The sequence below is a fragment of the Dasypus novemcinctus genome, chromosome 9 (genome assembly GCF_030445035.2).
Source record: "Dasypus novemcinctus isolate mDasNov1 chromosome 9, mDasNov1.1.hap2, whole genome shotgun sequence".
Classification (NCBI taxonomy): Eukaryota; Metazoa; Chordata; class Mammalia; order Cingulata; family Dasypodidae; genus Dasypus; species Dasypus novemcinctus.
In genome coordinates this window covers 100,563,791-100,584,573 of record NC_080681.1, presented here as the reverse complement: position 1 = coordinate 100,584,573, position 20,783 = coordinate 100,563,791, and the positions used below count along the sequence as shown (strand labels likewise).

General features: G+C 44.5%; 1 protein-coding gene across 2 annotated transcripts in view; it reads left to right on the top strand.

Annotated features, from left to right (window-relative positions):
• The window catches only part of C9H1orf94 (chromosome 9 C1orf94 homolog), a 46,872-nt gene extending 26,656 nt beyond the window's left edge, over positions 1 to 20,216 (top strand). For both annotated transcript variants that reach the window (XM_058304821.2, XM_004460488.3), the window contains 4 exons: positions 7,029 to 7,204; positions 11,644 to 11,721; positions 15,343 to 15,539; positions 19,785 to 20,216. In XM_058304821.2, coding sequence (XP_058160804.1) covers positions 7,029 to 7,204; positions 11,644 to 11,721; positions 15,343 to 15,539; positions 19,785 to 19,860 — 527 coding nt within the window. In that variant the 3' untranslated portion in view covers positions 19,861 to 20,216. The remainder of the gene's footprint in view (positions 1 to 7,028; positions 7,205 to 11,643; positions 11,722 to 15,342; positions 15,540 to 19,784) is intronic.
• The last annotated feature ends 567 nt before the right edge of the window (positions 20,217 to 20,783 follow it).

Here is a 20,783-nt window from a genome sequence, read left to right as displayed (position 1 = left end):
TCTTGTATCCGCAGCTTTGCTGAACTTGTTTATTACTTCTAGCAGTGTCTCACGAATTCTTTGGGATTTTCTAAATATAAGATCAATCATATAATCTGGAAATAGGGGTTATTTGACTTCCGCTGTTTCAATTTCGATGCCTTTTTTTTCTTTCTCTTGCCTGATTGCTCTTGCTACTTCCAGTAAAATGTTGGAAAACACTGGTCACAACAGGCATCATTATCTTGTTCCTGATCTTAGGAGGAAAACAGCTTTCAGTGTTCTACCATTAAGTATGATTTATGCTATGGAATTTTCATAAATATCCTTTATCATTTTGAGAAACTTCCCTTCTATTCTTAGTTTTCTGAGTGTTTTTATCATAAAAGGATGTTGAATTTTGTCAAATCCCTATTCTGTGTCAATTGAGATGATCACACTTTTTTTTGCCTTCATTCTATTAATGTGGTATAGTACATTGATTTTTTTATATTGAACCGTCCCTGCATTCCGGGAATCGTCAAGATGTATCATCCTTTTAATATACTGTTGGATTCAGTTTTCTGTATTTTGTTAAGGATTTTTGCATCTATATTCATAAGGGATGTTTGTCTATAATTTCCTTTTCTAGTGCTTTCTTTATCTGGCTCTGGTCTCAGAGTAATAGAGACTTCATAGAATTAGTTAGGAAGTAATCCCTCCTCTTCTAATTTTTGCAAGTGTTTGGGAAGGATTGGTGATAAGTCTGAGTTTGCTAGAACTCAGCAGTGGATCCATCCAGTTCTGGACTTTCCCTTGTTGGTAGTTTTTAAATTACTGCTTCAATTTTTCACTTGTCATAGGTCCATTAGGATTTTCTATTTATTCTTGTATCAGATTAGGTAATTTGTATGTTTCTAGGAATTTATCCATTTCATCTAGGTTTTCCAATTTTTTTTGGCATATAATTGTTCATAGTACCCTCTTATAATCCTTTTTATTTCTTAAAGTCATCACTAATATCCCCACTTTCATTCCTGATTTTAGTTATTCATTTCTCCTATCTCTTTTTCTCTGTCAGTCTGGCTGAAGTTTTCAGTTTTATTGATCTTTTTAAAATAAAAACAACTTTTGATTGTTCTTAACAAGGGGTCTGTGAACCTGAACTGAAATCTTAAAAAGACATTCTTGTGGCAACATGATGGTGTGGGTGTGATATACTTATTAAATAATTCACAGTATAATGCAGACTTAGTAAGTTTTCACATGATTGGCAGTTGTCCATGGAACAAAAATGGTTAAGAACCCCTGAAATCTTTAGTGTTTCCTTCCTTCTACTGGCTTTGGGTTTAGTTTGTTCTTCTTGTTTTAGTTTCTTTAGATGTGAAGTTAGGTTATTGATTTGAGATATTTCTTTTTCAGTGTAGGCATTTAGAGATAGAAATTTCCCTCTGAGCACTGCTTCCACTATATCTTATAAATTTTGATATGTTCTGTTTTTGTTTTCATTCATATCCTGAATTTCTCTTGTGATTTATTCTTTGACTCATTGTTTTCTTAATAGTGTGTTGTTTAATTTCCACATATTTAAAAAATTTCCAGGGTTTCTTCTGATATTAATTTCTAGCTTTATTCCATGTTGTCCAAAAGATTCTTTGTATGATTTCAATATTAGAGAATTATTAAGACTTTATTTGTGTTCTAACATATGTTCTATCTTAGAAAATGTTTCATGTGAACTTGAGAAGAGTATTTATTCTGCTCTTGTTAGATGGAATGTTTTATATCTGTCCATTAGCTCTAATAGGTTAATAGTGTTATTCAAGTCCTCTATTTCCTTGTTCTTTTGTTGAAGTGTTCTATCAATTATTGAAAGTCATGTACTGGAGTGTCCAACTATTATTGTATAACTATCTATTTCTCCCTTCACTTCTGTTCAGTTTTTGCTTCATTTATTTTGGGGTTCTGTTGTGAGGTGCACTTAATGTTTATAATTGATATATCATCTTGCTTGAGTGAAACTTATCAATATATAGTACTTTTTGGTCTCTTGTAAATTTTTTTACTTAAATTCTATTTTGTCTGATGATAATATAGTTACTTGGGCTCTGTTTTGATTGCTGTTCACATCAAATATCTTTTTCCTTTACTTTGAACCTCTTTTTATCTTTGTACCTAAAGTGAGTCTCTTATAGACAGCCTATATGTAAATAGATACTGCTTTTTCATACAATCTGCCAATCTCTGCCTTTTAATAAAGGGATTTAATCTTTGGCACTTAAGGTAATTACTGAGGAGGAATGTTTTACTTCTATCATTTAGATATTTGTTTTCTGTATGTCTTGTATTTTGGCGCCCCTCAGTTAGTATATTATGGCCTTTTTTGTATTTAGCTGCATTTTTTTTTTCTGACCTACATCATTTATTAACATCAATGTACCACATCTTAAAATAGCTGTATTTCCAATTGAATGATATAAAAGTTATTCAATCAAAATTACCTTATACTATCTTTAATCTATCACAAAGAAAAATATTCTCTTTTATTATTTTCAATAATTATTGAAATTTTTGTTATGGCATAACAAAACAACACTTAAAAAACAAAATATTGTTTCATGATTTTTTTTTCTAAGTCTTTTTTTTTTTTTTAAGATTTATTTTTTATTTATTTCTCCCCACCCCCCACCCCTGTTGTCTGCTCTCTGTGTTCATTCCCTGTGTTTTCTTCTGTGACCACTTCTATCCTTATCAGCAGCACGGGAATCTGTGTTTCTTTTTGTTGCGTCATCTTGTGTCAGCTCTCTCTGTGTGTGGCACCATTCCTGGGCAGGCTGCACTTTCCTTGGCATTGGGCAGCTCTCCTTACGAGGCGCACTCCTTGCGCTTGGGGCTCCCCTACACGGGGGACACCCCTGCATGGCATGGCACTCCTTGCGCGCATCAGCACTGCGCATGGGCCAGCTCCACACGGGTCAAGGAGGCCTGGGGTTTGAACCGCGGACCTCCCATGTGGTAGACGGACACCCTATCCACTGGGCCAAGTCCGCTTCCCTGTTTCATGATTTGAGTCAAAATATACCAACTTAGTTCATTTCTTTTTTTTTTATTGTATTTTTCCTATGTTTCCCCACAACCTTACCACTTTTTTTCTCTCTCTCTCTCCTTTCCCCTCCCTGGCCCGGTTGTCTGTTCTCTGTGTCTGTTTGCTGCATCTTCTTTGTCCGCTTCTGTTGTTGTCAGCGGCATGGGAATCTGTGTCTCTTTTTGTTGCGTCATCTTGTTGTGTCAGTTCTCCGTGTGTGCGGGGCCATTCCTGGGCAGGCTGCACTTTCTTTTGCGCTGGGCGGCTCTCCTTACAGGGCGCACTCCTTGTGCATGGGGCTCCCCTACGTGGGGGACACCCCTGTGTGACATGGCACTCCTTGTGCGCATCAGCACTGTGCATGGGCCTAGCTGCATTTTCTTGGTGTACTATTTTCCCCCTTCTTTTTTCCTTTTCTCTATATTAGTTAGTTATTTTCTTAGTGACTGGTTACCTTTGTAATTACAATTAACATCTTAAACTAATAATAACCCAGTTCAACTAATACTAACCTAGTTTCAGTAGTAAGAATAATCTCTACTCCTACATATCACCTTCTCTTCCCCTTTATATTGTCATTATCTCGATTATAACTTTATGCATTATATACCCATTAACATTGATTTTAAGTGTTATTTTATGCCTTTGCATTTTTAAGTCATATGGGTGGAAAAGCAGTTACAAGCCAAAAGTACAATAATTAAGGACTTTATATTTACCTATGTAATTACCTTTACCAATGTTTTTTATTTCTTTTTATGGCTTCAAGTTACTGTCTAGTGTCCTTTTATTTCAGCCTGAAGGACTCCATTTAGCATTTTGGGTATGATACATCTTCTGGTAATGAATTCTTTCTGTTCTGTTTATCTGTAAATGTCTTAATTTCTTTTTATTAAAATTTTTAAAAAGATTTATTTATTTATTTCTCTCCCCTTCCCTCCCTCTCCCCAGTTGTCTGCTCTCTGTGTCCATTCACCGTGTGTTCTTCTGTGACTGCTTCTATCCTTATCAGTGGCACCAGGAATCTGTGTTTCTTTTTGTTGTGTCATCTTGCTGTGTCAGCTCTCCGGGTGTGCAGTGCCATTCTTGGACAGGCTACACTTTCTTTCGTGCTGGGGACACCTCTGCGTGGCACAGCACTCCTTGCGTGCCTCAGCACTGCACTTGGAGTAGCTCCACACTGGTCAAGGAGGCCCAGGGTTTGAACCTTGGACCTCCCATGTGGTAGGCAGATGCCCTATCCATTGGGCCAAGTCTGTTTCCCTCTCCTTCACTTTTCTTTTTTTTTTTGAAAGATTTATTTATTTATTTATTTATTTATTTCTCTCCTCTTCTCCCCCCTCCACCCCGGTTGTCTGCTCTCTGCTCCATTCCCTGTGTCTTCCTTCTCTGCCTCTGTTGTCAGCGGCATGGGAATCTGTGTTTCTTTTTGTTGCATCATCTTGTTGTGTCAGCTCTCCGTGTGGGCGGCACCATTCCTGGGCAGGCTGCGCTTTCTTTCGCGCTGGGCGGCTCTCCCTACGGGGCGCACTTCCTGCCCGTGGGGCGCCTCTATGGCATGGCATTCCCCACGTGCATCAGCACTGTGCATGGGCCAGCTCCACACGGGTCAAGGAGGTCCAGGGTTTGAACCTTGGACCTCCCATGTGGTAGGTGGACGCCCTATCCATTGGGCCAAGTCTGTTTCCCTCTCCTTCACTTTTGAAAGCTGATTTAGCCAGATACAGATCTTGGTTGACAGTTTTTTTTTCACTTAAGGACTTATAAATATATCATCCCCCTTTCTTCTGGCCTTCATGGTTTCTGATGAGAAATCCATTGTTAATCTTATTGGGGATCCCTCATATGGGACAAGTTGCTTCTCTCTTGCTGCTTTCAAAACCTTCTTTTTGTCTTTAGTGTTTGACAGTCTCACTATAATGCGTTTTTGTTTTGTTTTGTTTTTTATGTATATTTTTTATAATGCGTTTTGATGTGGACCTCGAGAGTCTATCTGCTTTGAGTTCATCAAGATTCCTGCGTGTGTGTGTGTGTGTGTGCGCGCGTGTATCTTTCATCAGTTTTGGGTAGTTTTCAGTGATTATCTCTTCAAATACTTTTTCAGCCCCTTTCTCTCTCTCTTTTCCTTCTGGGACTCCAATGATGTGTATGTTGATATGCCTGATGGTGTCCCACAGGTCCCTCAGGCTGTTTATTTTTCTTCATTGTTTTTTCTTTTTCTCACATTGAATAATTTCAGTCATCTTGTATTGATAAATTCACTTATACCTGTCTCTGCCTGTTCAAATCTGCTGTTAAATCCATGGGATGGATAGTTCACTTCAATTACTGATTGGTTCTTTTTTTTATATATATATAATTTCAATTTATTTTGTTAAGACATTGTTTTCCTAATTTCTTTTAATTCTTTGTGTATGGCTTTCTTTAGCTCATTGGACATATTTAAGACAGTTGCTTTTAAGTCTTTGAGTAATAATTCTGAGTATAAGCTTCATCAGATATGGTTTCTGTCAAATTCTTTCCTGTGAATGGGCAATACCTTCCTGTTTCTTTGCTTGTTTTATAATTTTTTTGTTGAGAACTGGACATCCTTAGTATTAGGTTGTTATAATTCTGGAAATATGGTTCTCCTACTCCTCTGGAATTGCAAGTGTTTTGTTGTTGTCTTTTTTTGTGTGTGTGTGTCTTATTGAGGGATAGAGGCATCAATCTGTGACTTTTCCAAACAGTTTTTGCTCTCAAATGGGGAATGTAAAGAGAAAAGAGGAAGAAGAAAAAAAAGATACTGCCTCTTTAAGACTCTTCTGTTAATTTTGCCTGAGGGGGTTTGAAACAATGGCCACCCTCAGAGCCAGCCCCCCAGCAATCTGAAATAACTGACCAAAAGCAGTGGTCAGTGATCAGATGTGACACTCTTCCAGGGTTTGGAGCTCTAGGTCCTTGTGGCCCACTCTGGCACCAGCAAGCTGGGTTGCGGTCCCCGCTGCTTCCTGCCACATGGGTGGAGGATGGGGATGGGGGTTGCTGTAGAGGCTGAAACTCACTTATATTTACTGCATCTTACCAGCCTCTGTTTGGCTTTTCTCTGAATGCTGCACAGTATTCCTCTAGACTCCAGAGTTTCAAAATAGTTAGTTCACACCATTCCTGCCAGTTCAGTGGTTGTTTTGGTGGAGGGACTGTTTCCTGGGATTCCCACTCTGCCATCTTCCCACAGTCATCCCTGTTTTAGATTATGTTTACAGAGATTACTTATGACCCTGTTTTCTCCACCTTGCCTTCCTTCAAGTGCCTGTTTCAGTCAAAACTTTCCTAAAAACAGATACCAATAAAGGGGAAACTGAGGACTTCTCTGGTTCTATAAATCCATAGGACATCTTATAGGTTAAGAAAATCCATGGTTCATATCCTGAAACAACTTAAAAAAAACCTCACTCATTCAGAATAATTTTGGTCATGCCAATCTGAATTTTATAATGTTTTAAAAGATGACTTTAAAAAATTGTTCCCACATAGATACAACGACTTGTGCAAGATTTGCTGTGTTGCCAAGTGCATGTCCTTAGGGGGCCTGCTTTAATAATTTGATATGTATGAATTCCAAAGGCATAGCAATTGTTTGTATAGCGCTGGATTTTTCTAAAGCTCTTGAAAGAATTTGGTTTTGTAAGTAGGTGAAATATAGCTCTTGGAATCTACTCTTTTATATTCCTTTGCTAAACTGCCTCCTTTACTAGTGAATGATGGAAAGAGAAGCTCCAGGCCAGACCTTGCTGGGACTGTCCTGCATTCCAAATTGGCCAGGTGGGAAGTAATGATGTTTTCCTGTAGTTGGAAATTCACCAGAATTCCGAAGAACTCTCGTATGGCTGCAAGAAACCCACCTCTGGCCTTGTTAGTTCCTGGGGTAGCTGTGGTGCTGAAGGGTTGCTGGCCTCTCCCTGCCTCAGTCCCTGAAATGCTCCACCTCTCCTGTGACTTGCAGTGAACCCTCCTGTGACTGCTGCCGATAAGAACAACCCCAAGTACACAGGGAACGTTTTCACCCCACGCTTTGCCACGACCTTAACCTCAGCAACCCTGAATCAGCCACTCTGGCTCAACCTCAACTACCCGCCTCCACCGGTGTTCACAAATCACTCCACATTTCCGCAGTATCAGGTGAGTGAGTTGGGCGGGGCCTGGCTTTCCATGTGTCATTCAGGTGGGTTCCCACCATTAGGGAGTGTGGCTTCTAAGGAGCCTATTTCACGAAGAGCCATTAGACTCCCCTTCGACTTCATTTCTATACTTGAGAGACTTCATTGGAGCTACAGGAGAGACCTATCCATGTGTCAATTATTTTCTCCATTTTGGTCATATCGCACTGACCACTTGAGCTACACACACATCTCTATGTACATCTGCATACACTGCACATATATACACCTGTGTTTCTAATTTCCCATTGCCTGAGTTCCAGTTCACTCTATCCTGGATATTCCAGAGCTGCTTTGCTAGTTTGGCTGGTTAAACGCTTTGTACAGAATTTCTCTTTGGTTCCCAGCATTTGACAATGCCACAGTCCTTGTTTCCCACCTGCCTCCTGTGACTTCTTTAAAAGTTGGAGGACCATATATCCTAGATTTCTTGGAACAGTCCCAGTTTAGGTCTTTGTCCCAGCATAATTATCAATAGCCTCCTCTTTCACTCTCAAGTGTCCTAGTTTGGATAATAAATTATATCGCCACCTTATTTCACCACATTTGAACAGTGTCAGTTTGTACTGGCTAAGGCAGCTTGGCACGTGTTCTTGGTGCTGGGTTCAGAACTAAGAGGAATTTAGTGCCCAGACACAGGGGGATGATGAAACACCTGCAGTGGGCTTGAAAATTTCACTCCATGAACTGATTTATGCAGGGAAAATGTAGTTTCTTTGTTTATTTAACTTAATATCCCTTAGGAGCTGCCACCCACTGGGTAGAAGAAGGGAGAAATTAAATAAATGTCTACTCTGGTTTAAACCCTAGTCCAATCAAGTAACTTACATAGTCCCTTTAGGTAATGCTCGTTTGTCCAGGAAAGATGCTCCACGTCAGTCCTCTCTTCCTCTCCTGCTCTTTTCTAGGATGGCCTGTGGGTGGATGGGGAAGAGTGGGCCCAGGTCCTCAGGAAATCCCCACCCCAGCCTGGTCCAGCAAAGCCCGGAGAGGGGACATGGAGCTTTGTGCCTGACCACTGCATTGGCTTGGCCTACCTCCATGCCCTTTCCCTCCCCCACTCATTTGCTCCTTTACAGCAGAGCAGACAATTTTAAGGCTTAGCTTTCCCATGTGGAAGGCAAATCTTCTCTGCTCCATTTAAAGACACTCAGACCTGGTCCCCAGATTTAACCCCTCAATCTTAAATGGAAGCTAAAGGAATTTAGCCAGTGTCTCTCCACCAACATTTTGTTCTCAAGTCTTTTTGTTTGCTAAAGAGGACAAGTGCCCACCTTCTTCTCCTCCCCCCGAGGGGTAGAAAGTGTCCTGTCCCCCCATTGAGGTGAGAGGTAGTAAGGAAACCCCATCTAAGGGGAAATTTCCCATTTGTGATATGTTATCCTTACACAGATCTTAAGAGGAATATCCATCTACGCACTCACTGATTCTCTGGCTCGGTCAGCAGTACTCCTCTTCACTTGCATTTTTGTGCTTGCTTTTTCACTCACCACCTGCTCATTGATTTACCCATTTTATTGACTCATTCACTAGAGTAATTTTAAAAAACCCTATACTTACCCTGGCGAGACATTCATTGTGGAATTCAAAGATGACTAAGAAACTGGGTGTCCAGTGTAAACAAGGAATAAATCAACACCAGCAGTGGACACGCTGTGCACAACCCTGCTCTGAAAGAGAAACAATTGTATCATTTTATTTAAAGTAGAGTTACTCTCCAGTAGACTCACAGAGTTCACCATGGAAGGCTGATTTTCAGTGATTTATTTTATAAAGAGGAGATAATATTTCTTTGTAATGTGGTTTTCTCCTGACTTGACCTTTTTGGAGTGGATAAGATATGGCTATAGCCATTTCTGAGCATGAAAGTCCTCTGTCTTCAGAGATGCCAGTGGTCACATCTCAGGGGTGGCTCTGAGTGTCCCCGGGCCCTCGGCATAAGTGGTTGGGGTTCCAGCTGCTATGGCCCATGGGGTCTTCTGAGCAGGCCCAGCTAAACTCTGCTGTAAAAGGAGTGGATCCTCCCAGGTGGTAGCAAAGGACAACATAACTTACCTCCTCCCACCTTCTCATGATGTCATGACGCCATTCAGCCTCAAGGCAGCTGACTAAGGGGCTGACAGACTAGAAAGAAGGCAGGGTTTGGAATTCGTAGGCTTGGGTTTAGAGGAATTCTGCTGATTTCAAGCTGGGTGGCCTTGGGCAGGTTAGTTAAATGCTCTGAGCCTTGGTTTCCTCATTTGGAAAATGGACCAATGATAATCAGAGCAGCAGCAGTATGTACTTGAATCAGCTGTAAGGATTAAGTGAGCTGGTGGATTGAAAGGACTTTGTAAACTATGAAGTATGATACAGCTGTTGGCCTTTATTATAAGATTCCTAAGGAATGGCGTCAAGGACCTCTGCAGACTAGGTTGAGGAGACGAGGAGACATGGGAGCAACGTGTTCTAGTCTCTTTCTGCTTGATATCAGGGATAAAGATGAGGCCTCAAATGCAGTCTTCCATGGAGGGCACAGAGATGTGGAAGACAAAGTCCCCAACATTGAGGTGCTTCCGAGGCTACTGGGCTGCTCGACCTAGAAGAATTGTGTTCGCAGTTAAGGGTGAAGGGGTGTGGCAAGCGGCTGTGACCATAAGCAAAGAAAAATTAATGCTTATTTACCCTTGCTTGTGATTTTACAAAATTGCAATTCTAATCAGAAATATTCTTACAGTCATGCAGGGTTGCTCATATTGATGGATATAATACCATCTCCTGGAAATCTGCCTCAGGGCTGAGCAGGGGTGGGCAGCTGCTTGTCTTCAAAGATCCTAAGGGCAGGATCCGGAAGATGTGGGGTTGAAGGAGGACTGTTTCTCTTTGGGTCTGGGAAGTTGGCTGTGAAAGACAAAGTGCAGTAGTCATGAGGGTGAGGAGAGAAAGATGGGAGAAGATGAAACAGGGGAAAGACACTTGCCACCGGCAGAGTGGCCTTGAGCTCCAATGGAAGGCTGGAAACTGGCAAGCAACCCACCTGCCTGACTGCTCTGCCCAGGTTCAGGCCAAGGCCAGGCTCAGGGCCACGCTGCAGTAATAGTGGTGAGTGAGGCTGCCCTGGGCTGCAGGGCTTGGAGTACAGAGGAGTAAATGTCCTGGGTTCAGGTGTAGGTGTCTTGGTGGAGTGGGAGCGGCCAGAGCATAGGAACATCTGAAGAGTGCATGGAGCAGAGAGCAGGGAGGGACCCTGAAAGCATGTGTGCCTTGGGAACCTGGAAGATGATGGTGGGACTAGCAGAGCTGGGAGATATCCCTGAGGACTCCATGTCAGGGATTCCAGAGCCTTTTATGAGGAACAGGGTTGTGAGGGAGTCATCAAGGGCATGGCCGCAGCCATCAACATTTTGACAGTTGGCACAAGCTGAGCACGGGAAGGAAAGCAGCGTTTTGGGGTACAAAATCCTCTGGGGCATTGAGCCACTTCTTGGGAGGTCACTCTGTATTGGCAGGTAGAAGCAGAGTCTGAGGCTGGAGGAATCTTGGGCTGACCCCACCCACAGTGACAGAAATGCAGTTCTGCTGTGCTCACCTTGTGTGCATGCACATGTGCACCTGGATGCTCCTGTGCCCTCCTGGACATAATTGTGAATAAAATTTTCACTTTCCATTTGGCTAAGCTGCCAGAGAGCTTCTTCAAGGGAAGGGGCAGTGAGAGATGATAAAAAGACCTAACATTTACCATGTCCTTGCTATGCACTGGGCACTGTCTGAAGCTATGCATTACCCTGCACCAGCCCTCACCATGAGGCACAGACAGGCATGTGCATGGGCACACACAGCAGTACAAACCCGAGTGGATACCACTGGGGTCAGAGTGGCACATGCATACCCAGAAACACAGCTGCAAAGACACAAATGTAAGCACGCACGCAGATATACTTAAACGCAGGTGCACACACACAGATGACTTCAAGTGGGAATGGGGTTTGGGGAAAGGAACTTAGAAAAAGGTGTGTAGACAGCAACAAAGACAACTTGGGGTACCTTCTCAGGCTTCACCATGTGTAGCTTTATAGGCGGGGAAAAAGAGGCTCAGAGAGGTGAAGTGGCTTGCCCAAGGTCACACAGCCACAAAAGGACAGATCTGGGATTTAAGAGGAGGCCAGCGCCTGAAGCTCTTGTCTTAATGACCTGCCAAAAAGGGCCTGCCCAAGAGGGCTTATCTGTATTGTGAATTGTGCTTGCCCAGGCCTGACTCCAGCCAGCCTGAGACAGGCCATGGGTCTGGACAGCAGAGTGGTGGGATAGACTCGGGCACGTCTGGTGATCCAGGAACATGTATCACTGCTGAGCACGAAGCTGCTGTGCTCTCACTGGGCGGTCTTGGTGCCATGGCCCTCAGCCTCTCCCTTCTCTCCCCAGGGCCTGTACCCACAAAGAACAGCCAGGATGCCCTATCAGCAGGCCCTGCACCCCCAGCTGGGGTGTTACTCCCGACAGGTGAGTAGATGACACCCCACCTCTGTCCCAGCTCCCCATCTTTGTCCAGCTCGTCACCAACCATACTTTCTGCCTCAGCTTTGGCCCCAGAGAAGAGATACACTTAGCAACATGTGATTGGAGTCACTGATGCTAACAGCTGCCCCTTATGGAGCCCTTATTGTGTCACACACTCCTCCAAAGGCTTCACCAGCTTTCACCAATTTAACTCTCACAGCCACCCTGTGAATCACTGCTATCATTCCCATTGCACAGATGAGGAAACTTGAGGCAGAGACATTTGGTACCTTTCCCAAGGTCAGAAGGTCAACGTCTTTTGCTGTAGCATCAACCAACCTCCACATCTCAGGGGCTTTCAGCTGTAAACATTTATTTCTGGCTCACAGGTCTGGGGTTGGCTGCAGGCCCTGGGCTCGGCTGGGCTGTGGCCTGGGTTCAGGCTGCTCCATGTGTCCCTCTTTCTGGGGCCCCGGCTGAAGGTACAGCAGTTCTTGCTCCTTGCATGGTGGGTGGCAGAAGCATGAGAGGACCAAGTAAAAACACAAAAATACCTCTTAAAACCTCAGCTCAGAACTGGTGCACTCTAACTACCACCCATGTTTCATTAGCCAAAGCAAATCGCAGGGCTTAGCCCAGCGCCAGTGGGGTGGGGGAGTTAAATTGCTCCCATGTAGGGCTGCCAGTTAAAATATAGGGCAGCCAGTTAAATTTGAATTTCAGATGAACAACAAATACCTTTAAGTATTTGTTTAGTTTACTTTGCATGGAACATACTTACACTAAAAATTTGTTCATTGTTTATATGAAATTCAAATCCCTGTATTTGTATTTACTAAATCTGACATCCCTTCTCTCATGGGTAGGTGGTGTGTGGGGGGGTAAATGCCTGCTGGACAGTGATACTGTGGAAGAACTGAGGTCTGTCCTGGGGCAGCCTGGCTTCAGGGCTCATCTCCCAAACTCCATGCTTACCGCCGCCTGTACACAGATACACAGAACTGCAGTATCAAAATAAAGCTGCAAAGACAAAAAAGTACAAACACTTCCTCTCACACAGACAGATACAAATAAACACGCAGCTACACACATGCCACCAAGCTGCCCGTGCTTGCTCGGGCACAGAGACACGCAAGCACGCACGGAAGCACATTTGGAGATACTGAGTTTCTTGGGGCAGGGATGGGGGTGTGGGGAGAGGGTCTTAGGATGGAGGCCTGGAGGGTATTAAGAACCAACTTGCTGCATTCACAGGCTGGCCCTGAACCCACACGCACAGGAGGGTGGACACGCGCGGAACCCAGCTCACAGACGCTGCCTCCCGCGTCTCCCCAGGGAGCCTCACCCTTTCTGTACAAACTGTACATTTGATCTGTAGGATGTTAACGTGCTCCTCTTGGTCCCAGAGGGTAGGAAGGGCTCAGGGGGATGGGTTCCTTTATTTCCTGAGTAGGGGCTGTTTTTTCAGCGGTAGAAACCCTTTGCACCCTGAGATGAAGTAAAGATGAAAGACAGCCTGGCTCGTGGAGATGCAGCCACGTTGTGGCCTCCCTTGAGCAGTGACACTGTTCCCTGAGCTCCAAAGAGCACATGCTTAGACAATTCTATTGGAGTGCATATATCTGAAAAAAGCAACAGAAGAATACGGTGAAAACGAAAACAAAGAAGCAATCACTGTGAATGGTTTCTTCTATTCCTTCTAGTGATATCTATTTAAACAAATGTTTTTATATGAATGGTGACTTTTTGGGCACAGTGGTCTCTCATTGCATATGTCAAGAGTGTATCTTGGGAGAAGGTTCCAGATCAGTATACAAAGCTCTGTTTTGTGGTTTGACTGTTCATTTTATGAAATTAGGGGTATATTTTTGAGCAGAGCTTATATAAGCTCTGGGACCTATGTCTTCTCTTACATTTCCATCCCTGCCAGGTTCAGACCCCTCTCACTACTGGGCTATTTTCTGGAAGCAGAATCTGCTGGTCACGCTGGCCCCCAGGGGTCTGTTCTGGTAGAAGGCCTTCCTGGGTCGCCTCTGTGAGCCCAAGTGCTTTCTGGCATTTAGCTCATCATCCCAGAGCTTGGGTGCCCATGCTCAGGCTCACCAGCTCATCCATGCCCATTAGAAGAAAGTGGAAAGGACCAGAGGGGAGTGCAGACTTTGGAGGGTGCATGGCTGGGAGGTGCTGCCAGTTCAAGCTCTGGGCTCACAGCATTGGGCTCTGACGGCCACCCTTAAACAGTTAATAAGCAGGTTGCTCCATTCCTCTGAACCTCAGTTTCCTCATCCGTAGAATGGGAATAATGATAGTCCTACCTCACAGAGTTGTCTGAAGTTTAAATGACAGAATGTCCTTGAAGGGCCTGGCATACCCTAAGCACTCAATAAAAACCCCATACTGTTATTGTTACAGATAAGGACATACAGAGTGAGAGAAGGCTGTCCCAATGCTTAATACCTGAGAAACTTTGGCCCCAGGTTCCTGCTATTAAGAGGGTGTGATGTTAAGTTCAGGTGTCAGCTTGGCTAGGTATAGCATGGGAATACAGAACCTTCCTCAATTTTGACTGAAACTGCCCTCAACACATGGGAATAAATGTCAACTCCATATTAGGAAGGGTTTTCTGACATTTGAAGCTGCTGGTAGTAGAATATAGTGCTCATAATGTAATGAGTTCCCTGTCTTTCTAGGTAATCAAATAGATGCTTAATGGTCTGTACCCTGCCCCCTCTTTTCCTTTTTCTCTCTTTCTCTTGCATTCATTCATTTAACATATGACTATTGAGCAGCTCCTGTGTGCCAGACACTGCCCTAAGGCTCGGGATAGATCAGTGAATAAGGCAGAAGAGGCCCTGGCCTTGTCAGGAGGATGGCGGGAGGTCTCCCAAATCCCAGTGGGAGTTTGAGCTCAACAGTCTCAGAAACACCACTGAATTTCTATTTTTGTCTAGGGTTTGAGCTGAACTCCATTGCAGCTTTTTGTCCTTTCTCCCAGATCCACACCATTCAATATGGTAGCCAGTAGCCATGTTGTTTAAATTTAAAGTAAAATTCGTTAACTGCCTCAGTTGCACTAACCACATTACAAGTGCTTAATAGTCACGTGTAGCTGGTGGCTGTTGACTTGGTCAGCACAGATCTAGAACAATTCCCTCATCTCAGGAGATCTTCACGGGGCAGTGTTAGCTTGGACTTGGAATCTCTTGAGATCCTGAGAGAGAAGACAGCTGTGAAAACCTCAACAGCTCTGGGGAGATGGTAAAATCCCTAAAAATGAGCTAAAGGCTTTTGGGGGTGGCTATTGACAAAGGTAAAGATAAAGCAGGAGAATAGGGAAGGTAATGGAAATTTTCACTTGCTGTTTATTATGTGCCAGTCTCATATCAACTCACTCAAGCCACCACCCAGTGTATGTAGTGTTTGCCCATTTTACAGATAAGGAAAGTGAGTCTCACATCCAGACATTGAAACCTGTGCTTTTTCTATTCCAACACATTGCCTTCTGTGTACCCCACAGTGACTGAGGGGTGGGGACTGGGATTAAATCTGGGGCTGGGGAAGGGTGATGTTTCAGAAGCCCTGGGCTCTGCTGGGTCTCACCCCTCTCTCCTCTCTGAACTGCAGGTGACACCGTACAACCCACAGCAGATGGGACAGCAGATTTTCCGCTCTTCCTACACCCCCTTGCTGAGCTACATACCCTTTGTCCAACCCAACTATCCATACCCTCAGAGGACCCCTCCAAAGTTGTCCACCAACCCCCGAGACCCTTCCCCTATGGCAGGAGATGGGCCGCAGTACCTCTTCTCCCAGGCATATGGGTAAGTCCTTGGCCTGGGCTGGGAGCCAACCATGCCCAGAAAGCTGCCGGGGTGGGGGTGGGGGGAGCGTGCAGTGGGCTTCATCGGTGCTTTCTTGCTATGTGTGTTCCTTGGCTGTGGGGAGGGGAGGGAGGGGCCTGTGCTTGTGCCTGGGAGTTGTGTGGGTTCCTGGAGGAACCTGGTATGGAAACAAGCCGTGGGGCCTTGGCGGGTGCTAGGGCCCTACAGCCTGGATGGAGAAATGCCACCGCACCATCGTACCACAGCAGAGATGGCTATAGGAGGTGGCAGAGGGTGGAGTGGAGCAGGATGCATTTGCCTTTCCCCTTTGCTTGGTTTACAAGAACAGCCAGGTAATCTTCTTAGAGCCCCCCTCCTGTACCCTGAGCTCCTTGCCAGGTTAATCTCCCAAATGTTCCATTGCCTTCCTGACAGGCCCTGCTGAAGGGCCTTCAACTGCTTATCAGGGCTGCTCACACTTTTCCACCAAAGTACCCCCAAATAGTGGAGGAGAGGGGCTCATATTTCTTGGAACACTCTGAGGCTTAGCAGCAAACAGCCAGCACACACTCAGCATTTTAGTTGAAAAGTCCACACACATTTTGCATGCTGTTCAGTAATAAATTTGTGTTTGCTTTAATATAACAACAAATAGCTGCTCATCTCCACCCACCAAATTTTCAACTAATATTGATGCTGCAAGAGGCAGTGCTCTGTCATTCCTGTGAATTCGCATGTCCCAGCACGCCTGGGGAATGTGTGCCCCAGTTTGAGTAAGTCAGTTCTAGGATCAGGCCCTAACCCTCCACTCTGACATCAATTCCCTGCCCTCCCAACCTCCTCATCATAGTCCCTTCACCATGTACCAACTAGGTCCCCTCAGACTCTCAGCCTTTCAATTAGGATTTCCCCCAAATGTCTTGTTAAAAGGGACAAATTCTAGAAAGGTGTTTCAATAGTTAGATATGTTGTGAAGCAAAGATGAACAGATTTTTCTGACGAGGAAGTCTCTGATCATTTAATTCTTTTAGGGCACATCAAGAATTTTCGAGAGTGAGCGATAGTGTTATTTGAACATCATACAAACCCTTTTGTGTCCTCCCTTCTTTCCTTTTTTTTGTACAGCGCATCTCAGTGTGTTTCACCAAATACCCCTCAGGAAACACTGTGTTAGTTCATTTAGTTCCTGGGAAGCTTGCTGTGAGGAGCACCCTCGATGCACAGGGCATGGTTCTTCCCTCAGACAGCTAGCAGTGGGTGGGATGTGGGTAAAGTGGCCCCAGGGACAGAGGCAGGCTCCCTGCTGGTGGGACTATAGGTGCGCTGAGGGTGGGATGTTCCAAGGAGCAGTGGTTGGAAGAGGCCACCGGTATAAGGGCCCTGCATGGCAAGCTAGAGGCTGGAGCAATAGAGGCATCTAGTTGAAGTTTAGATTTGTCCCTGAAAAAGATGCGGATATAGGGCTAATACAGGGTGAGGCTGAGATTGGATTATCAAAGGCTTTGACTGCCAGGCCTGGGGATCCAATAAAGATGTGTACACAAGGGAGTGAATTGATGGGCTGACTGGGGAGAGAAACAGGAGCCTAAAGAGGATGTAGTCTGGAGGTACTTACAAGTGTCTGTGGGTGACGGCAGAGGGAAAGAGGGTGAAGGGATCAAGACACACTACTTGCAGGCCGCAATGTCCCACATTCCATGCTGTGACTCTGGGCTCAAGGGAAAAGAGACTTGCTGCAGGAGCTAGACCAGGTCTTGGGGGGGTTTGCTTGAGAGGATGGTTGGGAAGGTGAGGAAAGCGAGGTCAGAAAAAAGAGGCAAAGGGTAGAAGCCTGTGTCCCCAAAAGGGACAATTCAGTCACTCATGTCTACATGCCTAGAACTGTTCTAAGCACTGGGGATACTAAAGTGAACAAGACAGATGAAGATTTTCCTTTCTTCATGGAACTTCTCTACTGGAGTAAGTGGGGAATAGGCACTAAAGAGACAGACAAGCAAACATGCAAGTGAGGGGAGAGGCTGGGGCTGGTTATATAATCTTCAAAGTCATCAGCATGAGATGCTTTTGAAAGGCATTGGATGGAATAAGACTATCCAGGTGGTGGGTGTAGAGAGAGAAGAGAAGCTGTTCAAGGACTGAGCACTAAGATATTCAACATTTAGAGGTTGGACAGGTGTGGAGAAACTGACAAAGGAGCTAAGAAGGAGCATATAGCAAAGTGGGAGAAAAAGCAGGAGAGTGACTGTGTGGGAAGCCAAGTGAGGAAAGTGTTTCCTGGAGAATGGAGGAAGACAATCCCCGATCATGGGAAGAAAGCCCAGGCAACAGAGGATGAAGGCAGGGAGCACAGGTGGGCATGGGCTGGAAGGCCAAGGCATAGCAAAGACTGCTCTGGGCAGGGAGGATACATGGACCCAAGTGGAGTTTAGTCTGGGAGACAAGGAAAGTCATCTCTTCCTCTGGGTCAGGAAAAAAGAAACTCGGGAGGCGACACTGAAGTGGGAGAGCAAGGAACAAGGGGCCTCCATTTTCTCTGGCAAGGAGGAGGAGAACACTCCCTTCCCTCTGCCAAGCCAATCTTCACACATCCCTTAGAGGAGGATAGCCATGCAATTCCAAACAATTTTAATTTTGAGAGTTAAAAGGGCATTAATAATAATTACACCAGAAATACCAGCAGATCAACTCTCGCAGGCAAACCTGGACTTATAGTCACCATTCTAAAGGGCAGCCCAAACTCCTCCTTCAGGAAGCTCTCCTTGATTTTTCCAGTCCACATGGATTACTCCTCTTCCTCAGTCTAGAGGTCTAGAGCATATCCTTCCCATACCAGGCCCTTGGCAGTTGATTCAATCAGAAGTTGTCAACCTGGAGTGTCTAGAGAATTGGGTGTGGTAATCAGATGAGGTGTCATGAGTAATTAGTATTATATACTGAAGTATCAGTCATGGCCTTTATTTTATACATCAGAGAGGATTACAGGGTGTCTCTATAATAACGTCACTTTCAATCATTTATATTCTAACATGTGTTTTGAAAGAGAGAAAAAGAGATGGAGTTATCATTGACATTAATTAAGCATTAAGCACCTACTTCCTACCTCCTGGGCTGGGAACTGAGTGTAAAATGGTGAGCAGTCCAAAAACAGGGTCCCTGCCCTCATTGAACTCATTTTAGTGAGAAAGGGAATCAAATCTAACCCAAAGCTTAGCTCGTCTGTGGATTCTTACAGCGAGACAGATAATGTTAACAACTGGAGCATTCAAAATTAACATGGTGGTTTGACTCCATTGCTTTTTACATTACCTTCCCCCCTCCCTCCCCATGTTTTTGGGTTTCATCAATTCAATGGAGGGTGCTATAAATGTATCTTCTGCCATACCCATCTGCCCAGCTGAAAAGTGATTAAAAATCCTTGGATTAGGCTAAATCTAGCCATTTGCTCCACTATGTTTGTATTGAGCCCTGTTCCCATTCATTCAAAGTATCCTAGCAGATGGTTGAAGAAATTGCAGTAGGAACCCAGAAGCATGGGTAACTGATTCCATCTGAAGAGGTCAGGGAAGGCTTCACAGAGGAGAGGGCTTCATTCTGAAGGATGAATAAGAGTGTGCCAGGAAGAAAAAGTAAAACTATTTCTGCTCTTAGAGGGTGAGGCATAAATCTTGTCAGTTCTGCCCTCTCAGAGTGGCTAGAAAAACCCCTGACACTCAGTGATGCCCTAGTGCCTACTTATTGAACTGGTGTTGAAATGAAGTGTCTGGTTTAGCTTGGTGACGATAAGGGAGGAGGAGCCCTGGGATTGTTGGGATTCTGAGATCTAATCAGGGGCCTGGCCTGAGTGACCTAATTTGTGGAATTTCCAAGGAACACACCTGGTCCTCTATGGCAGGTAGAGTGGTCACAGGCACACAGGTAAGGTGCTCAGGTCCAGAGGGGCCCCCTACTCTGTGGTCCTGGACTCAGAGAGAGTCTTAGCCCCAAAGAAAAAAATCCTTACAGACTCCCTGGGTTTCCCTGATCTAAGTGGGCACAAGAAGCTCTTTATTTTCCTTGAATTGTATCATTTTAATATTTTATTTTCCCAGAGCCAAAGCTTTCTTTATTATTATGTTAAAGCTTGTAGTCTCCAAACCTGGCATGATCTTCACAATCTTTGACAGCCCCCAAATTAGTATTTGTTACTCCTCCTATCACTGCTAACAGTAGGAATTTCACCATGGCGCCCTCCCCTCTCTCTTCCAGGTTCAACTCGACGTCTGGTGGGCCCCTGATGAACAGCCCCTATTTTTCCTCCAGTGGGAATGGCATAAATTTTTAGATCTCCTCCTCTTCTCCCTCTTTCTCCCTTTACCCTTGGATCAGGGCTAAGCGCTCTGGAATTCTGGATTCTGCAAAAGCTTGGTATGAAGTTTGGAAAGCCAAGGTTCGGACCAGGTCATAGACAGAAAACAGCAAAACCAGATGCATCTATTGACCAACACTTGCACACACAGCCCCCCTCACACACAGCACGACCCCTGCCCCTCACATTCATACCACTTGCTCGACCACATATGCACCTGTATTTAGCTAACATGAGTGATTTTTGTTTTTGTTGTTGTTGGTAACATAGAAGTAAGACACTTAAATTTAGGAAGTTTGTATTTTATGATAAAAGTATGAGCTGCTTTGAAATGGGTGTGTCTGTCTATTTTTATCGTTCTGCACAATATTTCCTGCCCATTTTCCCCATGAGACTCAATGTTTACTCGGGACCCGAAAAGAGACCATGGATTGAAATTCTTGGGGTGCTGCTATCTAAACATGGGACCCCAGGGATCATAAGCTTGAGGGCTTATTTCTTTCCTTCTGTGATCCATTCACTTCTGAACATCTCAGTCTGTTTCTCAGGAATGAACATAAAAGGACTGCATACTCCTCTGTCCTACTCCAGGTGGAGTTTTTACAGGAATAGTCTTCCTTGGACACAAGGTAGAAAAACATGCACTGAAAAACAATTCCAAAACATACTTATTTCTTTTTGCTATCCTTGATTAACAGTGCAGGAACTGCACATAATCACCTGGGCATTCTCATAAATTCAGGAGCCCTTTTCTTCTCTGAAGAGCTTCCTCAAAGTATACTTACAGGAATTGACCCAGGCTGCACTCTACTTTCCCTTGACCTCAGAAGGGGAGGCAGGAGAGAGTAAGACAAAGAGCATTGGTTTTGTCCTTGGCCAGACCTGGGTTCTCAACTTAT